This window comes from Rissa tridactyla, chromosome 6, assembly GCF_028500815.1.
Source record: "Rissa tridactyla isolate bRisTri1 chromosome 6, bRisTri1.patW.cur.20221130, whole genome shotgun sequence".
Taxonomy (NCBI): domain Eukaryota; kingdom Metazoa; phylum Chordata; class Aves; order Charadriiformes; family Laridae; genus Rissa; species Rissa tridactyla.
Genome location: NC_071471.1, coordinates 72,992,796 through 73,010,015, shown reverse-complemented (window position 1 = coordinate 73,010,015; position 17,220 = coordinate 72,992,796). Strand labels below are relative to the sequence as shown.

The 17,220-nt window shown below is 43.8% G+C and overlaps 1 protein-coding gene across 1 annotated transcript in view; it reads right to left on the bottom strand.

Annotated features, from left to right (window-relative positions):
* The window catches only part of JAKMIP3 (Janus kinase and microtubule interacting protein 3), a 37,231-nt gene extending 29,760 nt beyond the window's left edge, over window positions 1–7,471 (bottom strand). The window contains exons 1-2 of the mRNA XM_054205622.1: window positions 7,337–7,471; window positions 3,547–4,044 (exon numbers count right to left, since the gene is read on the bottom strand). Of these exons, the coding sequence (XP_054061597.1) occupies window positions 3,547–4,044; window positions 7,337–7,471 (633 nt within the window). The remainder of the gene's footprint in view (window positions 1–3,546; window positions 4,045–7,336) is intronic.
* Between the last annotated feature and the right edge of the window lie 9,749 nt (window positions 7,472–17,220).

Below are 17,220 nucleotides of genomic sequence, written 5' to 3'. Positions count from 1 at the left end.
ACACGAGGCCAGAATAAGTTGAACACACACTTTTGCAAAACACATTATTTCCTTTCCTATGCTGTACACAGAACTGAAAGATGCTCAGCCCTGCTGGATGGGATTAGCCCAAAGCCATTGGCATCAACGACTAATAGTTACCCTGGCACCTGAAAAATAACTGGAATAAATCGCTCTAATTTTTATTTGGTAAATACTAAGCGGGAACTGTTTCTAAAGAGCAATTACACCTTGCTAGCTGTTAGCAAGCCTCTGTGTGCCTGCAGTGCAAAACTACCACAATCACCACCTGGACATAGTACCCCTCTACTGTAACAGCCGGTGTGCTGCGCGTGCAGGGTCTGCCGAAAACACGCCTGGCACCAGAGTGCAAGCTGGGGAGGAGCCAGCTTGCAGCTGCGCTTGGAATTCTCCTTTTGCCCACAATTATGTTTTGGATTTAGTTTTGCCGCGGGAGAGGAGCGCAGCGCGCAGGCAGGCACGGCTGGTGTGACAGGCTGCAGGGCAGCTCTGCCTTCCCCAAGTCTCTTCTGGAAGAGGGCAGAAACACAGGGATTCCCTTCGAAACCTGGCAAGGGCAAAGTTCGTTCAAGGGCACTGGGTCTGGCTTGATACCACAATTTAACTTCATTCAAAGTTGTAGTAAGTCAACAACGTGGACAGGTTCACAGCAGAGCTGGTGATTTTGAGAGCCTGAGCATACATACCCTGCATCTCCCCTGGCAAAATCTGACAGAAGAGGATGACGCTGAAGACCAGAGAACTCCAATTTGCTTGAGGTAAATCTGATGGCTGTACAGTTTCTTTTTGCATAATGTTGTATTTTCCTACCACATCTGTTACTTTAAAGGCCATCTAACATTCATCCGAAAGTCTAAAGTGAGACATCAACAAATGTACTCCTGTCTGACCAATACAGAAAAAAACCCTAGTTTTAATTTGAAAGGAGAATAATGGATTAGTGCTAACTCACCTTTTTAAAAGAATCTTTGTCTGACTATGTATGGAAGTATTTTCCATACACTAAGCCTGTATAAATATACTTGACTTGGAAATGAAAATCTGTAACTATCAGAGATAAATAACTTAAAAAAATTAACCTATGTTAAGGGACTTCACATCATTGCAAAGCTAAACATGAATGAGTACAACCTGTCTTTCTCTATTCTCATATTTTTTCTAGCCATGAAATAATAATTTGCTCAAAGGTTACTTCCTCCTTTGATAAAATGACTAAATAATGCATCATACATGAATCACGGAGCTTTTAAAATCCTGATGCGAACCCATTACCAGCTGAGGGCTGGATGTCTGCCACGGCTGTTACACGAATGTGCAATCCCACTGCTCTGCTGGGTGGATGGACCCGCTCACGTGGGGCTGCCCTGCGTTTCTGTCTCATTGCGAGCCCAGTGGGGCTCAAGGACTGTACTTTATTGCTGGCCCCTATCTTAAAAGGGGAAAAAAAGCACTGGTTTTCAGTAATAGTTGAAGTGTTTTGAGAATTGTCTCATTTTCATGGAGAGGAGAGCTTTTATCATACAGCATGGCACCAGCCTTCCCCCCCCCGAAATGGCAGGGCCCTCCCCTGCCAGGTGCCAGGAGCCAACAGCTCCACGGAAATCAATTACGGGCAAGTCAGCGGAGCTCAGAGTACTTGAAGTCATTCAGGAAGCACTCGGGGCTTGCCAAAACCATGGCGTCATGTAATTTAATTAGTACAGTTAGATAATCTGATTCTTTCAAGCAGGAATTAAAAAAGTTTGATTTTTAAAGGCAATTTAGAAAACATAACATCAAACCACTCCATTCCTTATAACTAAGAACATATTTATTTTATAGCTTCTATATTAGAGGCCATTAGCGTGGACTTTTTATGTAATGCAGCAAGTTTAGTTTGGATGTCCATTAGCCAGCCTTTCACTCTGATGTAGTAAATCAATGCATCTAATAATGTATGTTTAGAGAAGAAAGTATTTACACTGCAGAATATTTGAACAGTATCAATAGATCAGCTGGTTATAAATTATTTTAATATCCTCTTCATAAAAATAAAATAATCTATGAGGGGGAGAAAAAACCCCACTTAACCTAAAGTCTGAGAGAATGGGTGGCTAAATAAAGGGCAGGTAACGCTCCACTGACCGAGGGAGCAGCGCACGGTGCGTCAGTCGCCGTCGGTCACTTTGGCTGGTTAGCACGCAGCCGACGCTGTGCCAGCCCTGCCGTGGGCAGGTCCCGCAGGGCCTTCACTGAGGCACGGCTGCGCTGCCGTGCTTTCACTTGGGGACGGTCTGCTACCTGATTGGGCAGTTTTAGATTATTTTTTTAGGGTTTGGATAATAATTAAGGGATAATGACTTAGAAGGAACATGGATGAGTTACACTAGGACACTGAATGCTATAAAAAAGCATGGCAAACATGAAAAGATGGTGACTTCAAATAAATACTGAGACAAGACCCAAAACACACATCATGAGAGTATGGGTGTTACATTTGCTCCAGCATCCTTGGGAAAGGCAGCGACAGTTCAGGGATACAGTCCCACAAATGACCTGCGCACTCACAAGACTGCGTGAATCGTAAGGCAAGTGTCTGAGATGGCAGTGGAGAAAAAATCACCCTAAACCCCAGAGCGTGTCGGTGGCCTGCCACGCTCTCATGCAGAGACTTCCCTCTTGGAGGGAGCTCCCTTCTGCAGGGACTTCTCCCCTTTTCCAAGCAACGTGATCCGATCTAATCTCTCCGACAAGTTTCCAAAGACACTGGAGGAATACTCCAAAGCCGTAAGCATGAGGCTATTGCCTTTTAGACTCAAACCGCTGCACCTGAGCCCCAAATGGTTGGAGTAGGTGATGGGAGGCCGATGAGCACACACAAAGCCCCGGTGAGGAGCAGGTGAGCGATGCTGGGTGAGGAAGACCAGTAACCTACTGAGGCCGGGAGCCTGCTGAGACACTGCTCGCGGGCCACCAGAGGAGGAGCACCAGTGCCTGTCCTGGGGAAAGCCACCAAGGTGGGTCACGGAGAGGAACTCCTTCCTGAACGCCTTGCAGAGGGAAGGGGGTCATTGCCTACACGGTATAGGACTCACCATGGGATGCAGGAGAAAGAGCGTTTTGGGATTGTGTAAAGCTCATTATGGGATGTTCATGGGGACTAGCAAAGGCAGAGAAAGGGAGGGACCAAGGTGGATCAGCAAGGAACAAATGGTGGGGAAACAGAGGCATGGGCCGAGAAACATAACTGTTTTGTATAATTCCCCTAACCAGTTAGTAACCCAAGGCCTCTTCCCGATACCTGAAATGTGAACAATATTAACAGGCACAGACACAGATAAAAATGTCCCTTACAAAACATCCTAATCATTTTTAAAAAACATTTTGACATCTCTACTAGTAAATGTGAAGCAGATTTGAAGGACGCTCCAGAAGTTTGAATGCCCATCCTTATCTACTCATCCGAGTCTAGCACTGAACTTTCACTTACTTACTATCAATACCATAAGTGTTAGTAAAAACATAGATGCAGACAGCAACACGTACCAGTCTACGAATTTCTCTCTCACACTCCCTCTTAATTCTGTTGATTTCCTCTTGATGCAGGTGATACACGCTCCTTATCTCGGCTGCTTTGATTTTGTCAGCTTGGATGACCATAGTTAAAGCTTCTTCCACTTGTTTCTTAGCCCCCTTCAGCTCTGAAATTTCTTGCTGCATTTTTATTTTCTCAACTTCAAACCCTTTCTTGGCCTCCTCCTTCGCCTCTGTGAGCAGCACCGTTTTCACCTTGTCAGGAGCCCCATCGCGTACAGCATTGAGAAGGGTCTGTAGTCTCTGGATTTCATTATCTTTAATTTTTATTACTCTAAGTAGTTCAGCTTCGTGCTGTCTCAAAAGCGCTTCTCGAACAGCTTGCAGCTCCTTCATTTTCTCTTCATGAAGTTTGACTTTGAGCTCTGTTACCACCACTGTACTTTTATGCTGTTCGTGCTCTTTGATCTGCTTAACTTCCTGATTTTTCTCTCTTTCCAACTTGCTGACCTACAAGGAAAATCAAAAAAGTATTTTTAATTAACAGAATGATTAATACAAATTACGATATTATCTAAAAATGGTACAGATCACTTTACAGTATTAGACCTTAACGTTGTATGTCTGTGCCTTAGAGCGAAAGCCCCGTCAATTAGTATTACCTCATGCAGAACTACCTATTTGGCATTTTGTTCATTCTTTATGATCAAATACTTCATTACACATTAAACATTGTTTTTTAAAAGAGGTTCCAGGTAAAACTAGGGCCACTGAGCTCTGCCGTGCAGCCTTCATGCTGTAGACTTACAGAAGAGAAATTTCTTCTCTTGAAGCATTTTGTGTGCGGAAAATTCACATTATAAACGCCTGTAAAACATTTTCACAGGGAAAAGGTTCTTTACAATTCCTGGCAAATGCTTTGAATGCACTGTCACAGCTGTCCTTGGCCTCGAGGCTCGGCAGGTACCTGTGGGGATCCTCGGTGACGCAGCTAATCTAGCAACGCAGCCAATCTAGCAACGCAGCCAGGAGTATTCGGAGTTGCAAAAGCGATTGCAAATCTACCACAAATACCCCGGGAACAACTCTGCCTTAGCCCTGACAGACCCGGCCTCTCTCCAGAAGCACTAGCGAGTGTTCCCCTTGTCACTGCAGAGCCACTGCAGCGCCACATCGTCAACATCCACAGTGGCAATGGCCACAATCCTTAGGATACAAGCTGTCCTCTGGGTGGCGGTAGCTGTGACAACTGCCCTTAGGCACCAAGGTACAGCCGACTGTCAGTTGTCCCATCCACTGCCCTCCTGGCCATACGTCCCTGCTCGGAGCTTACGCGTGTGCGTAAACACCAGAAGAGCCGGCAGAGCTGTCAGGCAGTCATCAGTGATTTGCTGGGTTACACATGAGAATCGTGTGTCTTAGGGGAAAATATGGCCCACCTCGGCGTTTTATGGAAGGCAGGCAGGCGCTGCACTAGCAGACGCTCCCAGCGTGTATCCGCAGCAGCACGCGCAGCGTCTGCCGCGCTGTCCCTCTCCTTGGGTGGGCAGGTGTGTTCCGAGACAGGGAGCACACCTCTGTCTTTTCTGCCCTATAACATTCTGCCCTAGAGCAGCCTGTGCACATGTTCAAATGCTAAAATTCAGAAGTGGATATTCACTATGTTTTATTTAATTACTGAAGTGTTTATTGGGAAAACAGTTCTGGTCAATTCTGTTCAGTAAAGATGCATTTTTCTTCCTCGGTTGACACAATAAGGTTTCCTTGCTAAGAATATGCCTAAGCCTGCCTCACAAACGAGAACACTGCACAACCAGGCCGGGCAGGTGTAAAGAAAAAAACCTGACATTATGGAGAACTTTCAGAACTCTTCTAAGGAAAAAGTAAGTTGTAAAAATAAGAAAAAGAACCCTGGAAAATTTGTAGAAAAGACCTTTCTTTTACTGAAAGCCAGCATAAGCAGAAATATCTGCATATTTTAAAAAAGAGAAACAAAAATCTATCATTATAATTTCGCAAATTATTGATATCGAGGATGAAGTCTAGGCACCAATGCTGAATTTAGCATCATATTGTATTTTTATAATTAAATAATAATCCCTTGCAATCTTACGGATTCTTTAATTTGCCCAATTCAGTGCCCTAAAAAGCATGAATTAACACAATATAAATAAGTACCATGAATTTATGCAAGAAACACAAAACCCAGGTGAAGTATGCATCCATATCCAAACACTGCAGGAAGTGTATGCTCAGGAACTAGGCTAACGGGTGTGTGACGGGGCTAGAAACAGACTAATGTTTAAGACAATACACATTTAGGAACTAGCCACTACCTTGTGGAGTAAGCCTGAGTCCTTACTTTATTTTTCAGCTGGATATCTGCAGAAGCTCTCACCCCACATCCCCAGAAGAATACATGAGAAATCAGATGCTGAGCCATTATTTTGGCACGCTCAGGCACACAGATCCAAACTGCTCAGTGCGCGTGTACGCATGCAGGACATAAGAAGCTCTGTGCAAGCTACTGTGAAGCCCCAAACAATGGGATTTTATCAGATGCTTTTTAAGCAATGAATTATGCATTACAGATAACTAACTATATCTGACCACAGAAGGGTCAAATGACACTTCAATTTAAAACCATACCATACACTCAAAAGAAGCTGCGATGAGAAGTAGCTGGGGAGGACAGGGAGAAGGAAAATGGGGTCTTCAGTCTTGAAACTGCAAATGCTGCTTCACAACAAAAGGATTAATACATGTTCTATTTTTATATATAGATACACACACACACACACTCCCCTTCAGAAGCTTCCTTAAAATTGTATTCATAGTCTACAATGCCTAATAATGATGCAAATTAATGGAAAAATGCAGAATATCATTCTGTTCCTGCATAGTAATGCATGTCTCTATGAATATTCTGGAATCAAACCCCCCCCCAAAGTTTATCAGTAGAAACTAATTTGGGGGATTTGGCAAAAGCAAATAAAGTTTTCATGCCCTCACTGAGAAGTGGGCTGAAGGCTATGGCTGAAGGCTCTTAAAGCTGAGGCGCAAGCTGCATCAGCCGCGGCGCTCTCAAAGGCTCAGGGTGCAGCTGTGGCAGTCAGAGCAGGGGGCAGGGCTGAGGCCTAGTAGTGTATATCTGGAAATTGTAAGCAGCCAGTTTGAAGGATTTTGAGCATAAAATCCAAATGAAATTAGTGTAAATGTGAAAGAGAAGAAACAGCAAAGAGAATTTCTGAAGAATACAAAATTGCGTTCAAAGCCCTCGATGTAGCCAACCTCATGAATAGGTAAATATTTACTAGAAAAAGTTGTAGTGAGAGAAACAAAGGACGTGGACAGCTTTCAGCCCACCACTACAAGTACGCCATCTGTTTTGAGCAGATGTTTGTCTTTCCAGATCTTTTGCTGGCATTTAGCTCTGCCATTTTTCAACTTCATTTCTTCCTGGCTGGCGGGAGCAAGCGTGCTGCCCGCAGCCGAGTCCTGCTGCCCAGGGACTGCCCATCCTCACTGCTCGCCTTTCCCACCGAGACGCATACCACCAAAGCACCCTCGCTTCCAGAGTTCTTTTGTACCATTCGCATGTTATAAATACAAGAACAATTTAAAAATCTGCAATACAGAGGTTGCCTCTTGTTTCCCACGGAAGGCTAGCTCCAGGGGCATGCACTCCGATTTATTGTCGAAGTCATGTACAAGTTAGCTATGAGTGGGGCAAAGAGTCGTTAGCGTTCAGAAACAACAGACCTTGTTAATTAACGTCAGAAGGAAAGGAAAAGATGCACACCTTACTCTTTTCTTGCTGGAGCTCTATCTGGATGTCGGTGAGCTTGGCCCTGAGCTCTTCATTGGCAGCCTGCAAGGCGGCCAAGGCATCCGGCTTCTCCCCCCGAGCTCGGCTGCTGGTGCCCTTCTTGGACATGGTGAGGCTGCGTGGCAGCGAGGGGAGTCCTGCCCAGAGGCCCTCGTCCCAGCGCTCGCTCGGGGCTTCTCCTCTTTGCCTCCGTCCCACTACATTTTCTTACTTGCCTGGAAGGGGGGAAATCACGTAAGCGCTGTCAGAGTGCCAGAGGCGGGCAGGTGACACCTCACCCAGCAAGAGCACAGGGAGACACAGGACATCTCTAGGAAGCATGAGGTACACCTCAGCCAGCTAAAGTGGCTCTTCCCTGGATTAAGTAAGAGCTAGAAACATTGTCAGGTGTAATATTTTTTTACACGTGCTGAGAGCAAAAGATTTAAACCACAAACTGTAAACATTTCCTGCGACTTCATTTGCACTGGAGTTCAGACAGTGCAGAGGATGTGGATGCTCGGGAGAGACGTCCAAGCACCATCCCCTGGCACTGGCACGGCCTGGAGACAGCAACAGCTGGGAAAACTCGTATCAGTACAGGCAGAATACTTTTATGTTCTTTAAAAAAAAAGTCTTAAGAAAAGCAGTGTTTGTTTTCCTACAAATAGTTTTCACATATTCATGATAAAAATAGTAAAAGTAATAAAAAAGTACGGAAGCAAGGGGAGATTACCCAAAGGCAAGAGAAGTTTTCTGTACAGGAGTGTGCAGTGAATCATCAAACCAGCAATTAAGATCTCTATAGCTTTATCTAAGTCTGTAACAATGCAGGAGTTTTAGTCACACTAAGGGGATTTGAGTGAAATCTAAGCAAATGAAACCGAGACAAGCAAATTCATTCTACTAAACAGCAGGGAACTGGGCAAAAGTGGACGCAACCTCACACTATTCATCTATGAATACAGCTTGCATTCCATGCCTATCCCTTAATCCCAACACATTCATAAACTATACAACATACACAATTTATAGCGATAACTTCAGATTTGTCGACAAAACATATAATATTAAGTACAGTACTAAAAGCTGCATGCATTTGTTGATTTTTATTTCAAAATTCTCCAACACTTTGTCCAAGAATAAGCAGCAGTGTTCTGGAATGGGTAAGCATTATTAAGGTCTGTAGAGACTGTGCCAAATTTAGAACGTCAAATTATCAATGAAACTCAAAGGTCCTTTATAATCAATACCATTAAGGAAAGCATATAAGAGTTATTGGAAATTCATATTCTTGCAAAAAACATATTCTAGTTTAGTGTAACTGTCAGGACAAGAGCTAGACACAAACTCACTCCAAAGAATTTGCTATCTGAGACAAAGACAGATAAAAGTAGGGAGAATGATGGTATTTTTTTATCTGTTAATGCCATTTTTATGCTGCATCCATCTTATTGTTCAGAAAAGTCTATCAGAGTTCTATGTAAAAATAAATAATTAACCTATTCATCAAATCAAATGAAATCCTGGTAACCTGTGAGTTGTCTGCAGAGGTGAACTTGACTGAAGTTATCACAATTTGTCCTTATTTCATTTGATTCATTTTTAGAGCTGTTGATGCAGACAGCGAGTCCATTAATGTTCAGCACAAAGTGACCGAGTACGTAATAAGTCAGTAAGAGGGTGTTCAGGTTGCTGTTAATTCTCCCTCTGATCAGTATTTAACTCAGGGTTCATCAATGGCACGAACAGATGTAATTAAATAGAAACTTGAGGATAGCAAGAAATTCTGGGCAAAACGCTGTGTCCTGGAGGCTTTGTTTTGCTCTGGAGCCGTGGAACGTAGGTACTGTTTGCTCCATCCCAAAATACAAATGTTTCCCCGACGGTTCTTTCACACGCGGTATACTTTCTGAAGGATCTCCTCTTACAGCAACATTGTTTGGTCAAAGCACTATGGAAGGAGAATCCCCACGCTACCGCACAAGCTCCTTGAGAATTATCCCATGCAATTTTTCAATCTGTGGATATAGACTACGGTTGTGAAAACCCAGTTCACACAGTTCATGCCTGTTTAAATGATAAACAGCAACACACACAAAAAAACCAGTTGCCTCTGCTTCTCTAGACAAAGCTGACTCCACTATCAAAGTTCATTTGAAAATTGTCTATGAAAAAAATTAATGGGAGCGCAATCATGAATGAAACGCCTAGAGGAGCAGCTAACACGCTCACACAAGAGACACGCGCTCGTGGTACTGCAAAATGGGGAAACACCATCACAAAGAGAAGGATCAAAATAACATTCAGAGAACTGGATGGTCCTACAGACTGTAGTAAGAGAGGAGGTATGAAATCCAGTGCCGTAACGGCTCTGACTTTCAACAGGGTTCTCAGAGAAGACTTGGGCCAACTTCTGACCCCAGGACGAGGACAACATGGTTTCATTGTTTTGGAGCAAACAGCAGCATGTACATTTACAGAAGAATGTAAAATCTAATGAAAAAATCTCTCACTGGCAAACTTTGACTTGGTAGATAAAACTAGATCCTGAAGAGATCATATGTATTTCTGAGTTCAAAAACTTACTTGGATTCATTTTTAACTGTCACTACAATTCCAGTTTGAACTAAACCCTTGTTTTAAAGATCCGTTTAATTTATGCTATAAAAAATACACAAAAAGCGAAAATTTGGAAAAATATTTCCAAACTTGTTAATACTAACCTTATTAATGTGGATAACAATCTTTTTGCACGATGACCTTCAATGCATCGGTTTATTCATCCTGACTCATCGTCAAAACCACAACAGAGCAGCGCTATTCCCGGTCCAAGCACGAGTAAAGAGGCTTAACGGTACAGGGCAGCTGTAATAATAAAATATCAATAAATAATAACAGTAAAATATCAATGCTAAATACCACCAATAATACCACCAACTGAATTCTAAGAGCAAAACCTGCATCCATTAGGGAGGAAGCGCAAAGGGAGGCAGCCGCCTCGGGGGATACAGAGGTGGGCTGCGATGCTGCGTGAGGGCTGAGAGCGCCCGGGAGAGGTGGCGGGAGTTTGGCAGTCACCAGGCAAAGCTGCCGACAGCCGGGGACATTAAGAAGCACAAGCAGCCCCTACAAACCTACACTGGGTCAGAGTAACAGTGGGGAGGCTCAGACTTAGGGAGAAAAGTGCAGGGAAAAATAAAATTCCTGATATTGGTTGACCAAACCAAGGCAGCACAAACGGTCTTAGCTCTGTTGTTTCTCAGTCTGATGCTTGACTTTGTAGCCTTGAAGTTTCTATTAAAAAAATGTGTTTGGTTGTTCAAAGAAATAGAAATAAATAACATTTTACAGATATTGCCTGAAAAACCTATAAACAGGAGTAGGTGTTCTTAGCATTTAAGATTCTTGCTTCTTTGTGTAAGAAGATGCACTACAGCAGTGACTGTTCTACAACGGAGGTCTTAAAAACCCTCTTTCTTTATAGATAAAAAATGGGGCAGTCTATAGCCACAGGCACTGAATTCTACCTGCTGTGATGAATGAAGCATTTGTGCACATTACAATAATTTTCTTAAACGCTATGTTATAATGACAGATGCAGCAGGTGAGTCAGGTTATTTCACAACCCGAGGAAATGAGAAGCAGCACAATACAAGCTTTTAACTACTTTCATTTGAATGTCAGACGAATAATAATTTGAACAATACAGGGATTTGTGAAAATTGATTTAAATCAGAAGGATTATTTTTGACAGACAAGGGCTACGAGAATTTTTGTTTGTTTGTTTTCTTACAAAAAATAAACCTAAGGAACTGGTACAAGTAAACTGAAAGGCAAGCATGCTACCAGAGGCACGCTAGGAGGAGCGCAAGCCCAGCAGCTGATTTTCTGGGAGACAGTGCGTGGTAATGGTGCAGAGTAGTCAGACACCCTGCGCACACGCACCCTGGGTGTCCCTGTGAGTCCCACTACCAGAAGATCAACCATTTTGCTGCCATGTGCCGGTGTTTTCTCAGAGAGCCCTCAGGAATATCGTGCAGAGGAGCCCACCACGCTGGCATCTCCCCTGCAGAGCCGGGGACCTAATGGTTCCTCAGCGTAGTTCGCTCGACGGGAACTCTGCCTGAGGTCCATTTGTAGCACCATGTGTCCCCATACTTTCAGTTTTTAAGCTTTTAAATTTTGTTTAAAATGTTACCAAGGTCTAATTGTATGAGTTGACACATTTCATGCCAATCATCTGCCTAAATCTGATTTTTCTCTACTAAAAACCAAAATCTAAAATCGGTTAGCTTATTCCAAGAAAGAAAGGCTTGTATTGCAATGTTTGCTCTGAGCAGGTCTAGAAAACCTCTAAAGATCTGAAATATGACCAGCAAGGTGTTCCCTGTTGTCCCCTAAAAGCAGCCCAAGTGCGGGAAGGTGAAACTCCTGCCAGAGGCTGCAGTTGCCCACCCTCAGCCAGGCTTGGCCAAGGCTTCACTAGCCATAGTCACGGCCTGTGTCTGCCATCCATCCCCCCAGGCACCAGTGCCAGGAGACCTTCTCCTCTGCAGGCTCAGCTGCGGCTCATGTCCGCATGTCCCATGGTAAGTCCGAGGTGACAAAGGACAGGGGACAGAACTAACTTTCAGATCCTACAGGCTCCCATCGGTGCAGCATGGGCGAAGGGGCCGACATCAGAAACCTCTTCCGGACTGGAATGCTGAAGCCTTAATGAGATTTTCCCAGAAAACATCATCTCCCTTGCCAGTACTTAAAGCAATAAGCCTGCTTCAAAAAGAACTACACTGAAATCAGCTGAGGACTCTTTCAATTAAATCTTTAAGGATGAAAAGGGACAAAATGATAAAACTCGCATGCAGCCAAGAATAACATCCAAGGATTAAGAGATCCAGACAATGGGAATCTGATCGGCCTTGGTAATGGGCTGTCTGCACCAATGCACTAACAGCGAGACCAGCAGAACAATGGAAAGCTGTTCTGCACACCACACTTCCCAGCACAAAATCCTTTGGGTAGTCAGGGAAGGTTTCTCAGAGGAAGATCTGCAAGAAAGGAGTGTGTTTCCCCTTTCTCATGGTAAAAAAGGGCTACGTTGATTGTAGACTTGCTCATGCGGAGTGGGAGGAGCTTGCGGAGGCGGCGGTGGTGGTGGTAGCCTTTCCACAGGCATTTAGAAGCCAGCAGGGATGTAAGCCCTGGTCAAGGAGTGGCAGTGCCCATCAGTGATGCCACAGCTGGCTTTGTTCCTGGATATGTCAGAGCTCGGGCCCTGCAGGCAGCTGCCCCAGCTAGCAGGGATGCTCTGCACATCCCTCCTGAAGTGGAAGAGGCACACGCTGGAGAATGACAGAAAAGGAGGTTCCCCTGCCCCCGCTGGGGTCCTTGCGGAGGCCCAGGAGGCTCCCACTTCCCTCCCAGCAGGAGTGGGACCAAACCCCTCTGCGCTTACAGACCTGACCCTGTCCCTCCTGGGGCGGGGAAGGAAAGTCAGCCTAGGACCGAGGAGCTTCGGCGCTACCAAATGCTCACTTCAATAGCTTAGCTGTAATTTATTCGATGCAAATTAACGAATCATTAATAACAATAAAAGATATTTAGATAATCTACATTCATGAAACTCCATTGGTTTCAAAGACATTATGAAAACATAAATTAACGAAGCCTACAGGCTCTTGAACTTCTAAGTATGGAAAGACTAACATGCGGTGTGAGCACTAGGTATTATTAGTGACCAGGTTGATTTATCCCTGGTAACCAAGAAGTGTAATCACACTTGCTGTTCACCTGCAAGGACATTGATTTTGAAGGCAAAACTAGCAAAAAGCAACCATTATTGTCAGAGAATAAAACAAGTACCAGTCACTTACTGCTGTTTTTTCCACACTACGGAAAGCTGCAGGAAGGATAAACAAAAGAAAAGCAGGTAGCGTACAGGTACTCGCTCACTTGCGGTCTGACGCACGACCTGTGATTTACTCCCCGGGAGCAGAGAACTCCCCTGCTGCTCTGCTTTTCCTCTGCCCCAAGCACTTTGCCTCCCGCCCGGCTCCTACCAGGCAGCACTGGTTTGTGGCTGGGGGTAAGGCACCGGGGCAGAAGCAGCAGGACGGGTGCAAGGGGACAAGGGGGGAGCAGGAGCCATTTCTCCCCTGGCATTCTAGAGGGCTGTGGCTTTGTCATCCTTAAATGGCACATCTCTCAGAGCTGGGATCACAGGGCATGAAAATACTGCCACGAATGGGTGTAAACCAGAGAGAAGGGAATCCCAGCCCCCTTCTCCCCCCCGCAGACGCCCCTCTGGCTGCAGGTATACATCGCACAGCCGTGGGCTGCAGCAGACCGCATGAGGAAATACCCGCAGCTTCATTTTGGGGCAGGGCTCCTGACCAAAATTGCTCAATCCGTTGCTGTACGGGTTGAAGGGAAAAACCTGAAAGCAGTGGGCTTATTTTCAAGAACTGCTGATACACACAGAGGCCCCCTCACCTATTCCGTGGCCTGCAGACCATGAAGGGATGTACAATTCGGAGTCATCGGTCCATTTGATGTATGCTGGGTTGTGATTCCCAGGGGTAATAATGGGAAATCAGGCTGGCTGGAGTAAGACAGCTTTCTAGTGACAACCACAGGCTTCTGTGTATGCAATGGGACAAGCCCCATTGTTGGGAACTATGAAAGTAGTGATTTGTATTAATAAAAGTGCCGGTCTTGTAATACGGAGCCAGCGGTGTCTGCTGGTGCATGCCTGTGCACAGAAAAGCCATCTGGGGGCTGGTGGACAAATGACAGTCTTAAAAGAATATTTCTCCCAAATACTGGGAGAAAAAATTTCTGCAAAAACGTTTCCAAGCCAACATCATTGTGCTGACAGAGAATGCAGCAGAGATGGTCTGTCACGCCAGCGAGGGCATGCAGTCCTGGTGGTCCCAGGCTGCTCGGTGTTCTGCTCTGACAGCTCGCTAATGTGTGCTGAGCCCAGACGCTAATGCTGAGCTGCCAAAACTCAGCACAGCCCCTTAAACAGCCCAGTCCCTACAGCCCTCCACCAGCTCCAGGGCCACCACCACCGTGGTGCGGGGCAGCAGTGGGCAGGGAGCCATCTCCTATAAAAACAGTTACCTTGCCCTTCTATCTTTTTTTTTTCCCAATGAGTTATGTAGAGGGGGACATCTATAAGACACATCATCTTAATAGAACAGAAAGGTCTTCATACTTTTGATTCTGGGAGAAAATATTATGTATATGATTCCTGGCATGTTTGATATTGAAAATAGCATTAATAATGCATCATAAGCTGCCTTTAGCAGGGCTTATCATTCTTTTTGCGTCCTGACTTACAATTCAGACATCAAGGCTAATTGGAAAATGTGTTTTCTAGATAGTAGTTTCTGAAATCAATGTTTCACTGCGCTTAAAAATAAATTAATAAATCCCTACCCAGAGTACCGATATTTTATACAAAACACTGTTCTTACAAATACTGAAAATTTCAAATGTATAATACAGCCTTGTGAACACGGTTGCTTTCTATTTTTGACAAATTGTTATAATTAATTAGTTTATACAAATCTTTTGAGTCTCTGGTGCATCTCTAAATATTATAATAGAAAGAAAATGTAATATTGTCTATGGCTGAGTTCCCAGTTCCTCATATGGGGAAGCTCTTCTTGAGTAATCTCAATTTTTCATTTAGGATTTCAACAGTCTATAGATCTGAATGCAAGAAAATGAGTTTTCCTCTGAAAAAGGTGTTTCTTGCTAAGCCAAAGGGCTCTGCCAATGTAGTCTCCTCACATGCTGGTTTTCTGTTGGGTTTTTTCTGTACAAACACTTGTCACAAACAGTATATTATTCACTCGGCTGCAATGCGAGGAGAAGAAAATCTGTTGAAAATTACATGGAAAAATACAGTGAGCAGGCAGCAAGTCTTGAAAGCACCGAGATCAAGAAATAATTGCCAAGACACGTATTGTGCATATGGTTATGTTGCATATTTCCCATATACATCCCATGAGGATTTTTTCTCTGTGCTGTTTAGATAATCATTAAATTGAGACTAGTTTGATAAAACACTTTTTTTGCTACTACTAATTGTGGTTAACTCAACCCAAACTATCAAAGAAGCATGCCTGTCCTGACCATGCTTTTGCTGAGAAACTTTCAGGTTCAGAACAAAACTCCTCATCCAAAGGGGCAGAAGACACCAGCGTAAGCAAAGCTCGGGTACATGGGACACTCACTCGGGATGCGGGAAACTCGCGTTCAGGGCACTGCTTTTAACCGAGTGCCATGCTCACCGGGAAACAGGGTCTTGCCTGGAAGATTCTCACTCTGAACAGAACTACCACGTGCTACCACGCGCCAGCAAACCCCTCGGGAGCTACCCCTATTGCAAAGTTAATGTGCTCCTTCATCAACAGGTGGCTGCTTCAGCAAATCTCAGCTTCCACAAGGGAAAAAAACCAGACACCCAACCAATGTTTCCCTGTGTGAAATAAGTTCTGAGCTTATCTTTGATAATATCTGATTTAAACTCAAAATAACAAACACGCCTCCCCCCCCAACTCCACCATCCAGTAATGAGTCTCTGCAGATGGAAGTCTAGCCAAAGTTTTGCTTAGGATTAGATCAATTCCAGCAACAGCTTTAACAGACACATGTCAAATCCTGACTGACCTGAATTTTTCCTCAAAGATTAATCCTTCAACTGTAGCCAGCTTTAACTCATTGGTGGGCGGACCATGTTTACAAACCCCAAGCAAATATTCATAGGTAGTTGACACAGATTCCTACGTGCAGATTTAGTGGGTGTGCGTACCTGTTTGCATCACACACACACAGCTAAATCCCATCCACTGATTAGTCAACGTAAGTTTTACACAGTTTGTTGGGTTCTTTTAATTGTAAAACATAGCTGGGTGTCAATTATGTGAACAGTTAATGGTTTATAGCAAAACAGAAGAGATTAAGAGAATTTCAGTACTGGAAGACACAACTGCTGCTAAATCTCAACATGTATATTTTAAACCACCTGTTAAACTTTTCCATCTCTTATGGCCAAATTGCAGAAAGTGAAATAATTAATCAGAAACAGTGGCTAATATGTAGGAAGCTAATTTTTCTTTTTTCTCAGGTACTCCACAACACTTAAGGTACAAAAATACATTAGAGTTATTGCAGTAATACAATAGTACACCTATCCTAATTCTCAGTTAAACTAGAGCAACTTAGAATAATTCCACTGATTTGTGGAGGATTATTAGCGAGGAATGCATTTCTGACTTAATTCCGTCAGTTTAATATTGTGTCATTCCATTATCTTGATCACAAACAAACTGTTTGAGTAATGCCGTCCATTTTCCCAAGGAATTCATGCCTGTATAATTAACTACAATCAACTGTAACACAGATGGCATCGTATGATCCAAAAGCACTTTATGGAAACATTTTAAGCATGTTATTAACATCCCTAAATAACTATTTAACGCTACCTCTCCAACCCTCTTCTGCATGAACACACAACACAGCTGGATTTGAGAGTGGGAAAGGCAGTATTTAACTGCAACTCAGTTCTTGGAATTATTCAATTTATAAATGAGTTTGAAAATAACAGACCATACTGTGGCAACAAAAACATTGCGTTTTAGATTTCAGAATTAAGACTAATTTGCAGAATGACTCATGCTCATCAAGCTCAGCTCTGAGGAACTGGGCAGCATGGAATGATACTGATGGGATGAGGAACCTTTCTTTAGGCTGACCATGGTTATCCAAAAAAGGTCTTTCTATTTGACAGTTTCTTTTTTTCTCAGTAGATGTGTGCCCAGTTCTAAACTGAGATAAAAATTTACATTTAACAGCAACAGACA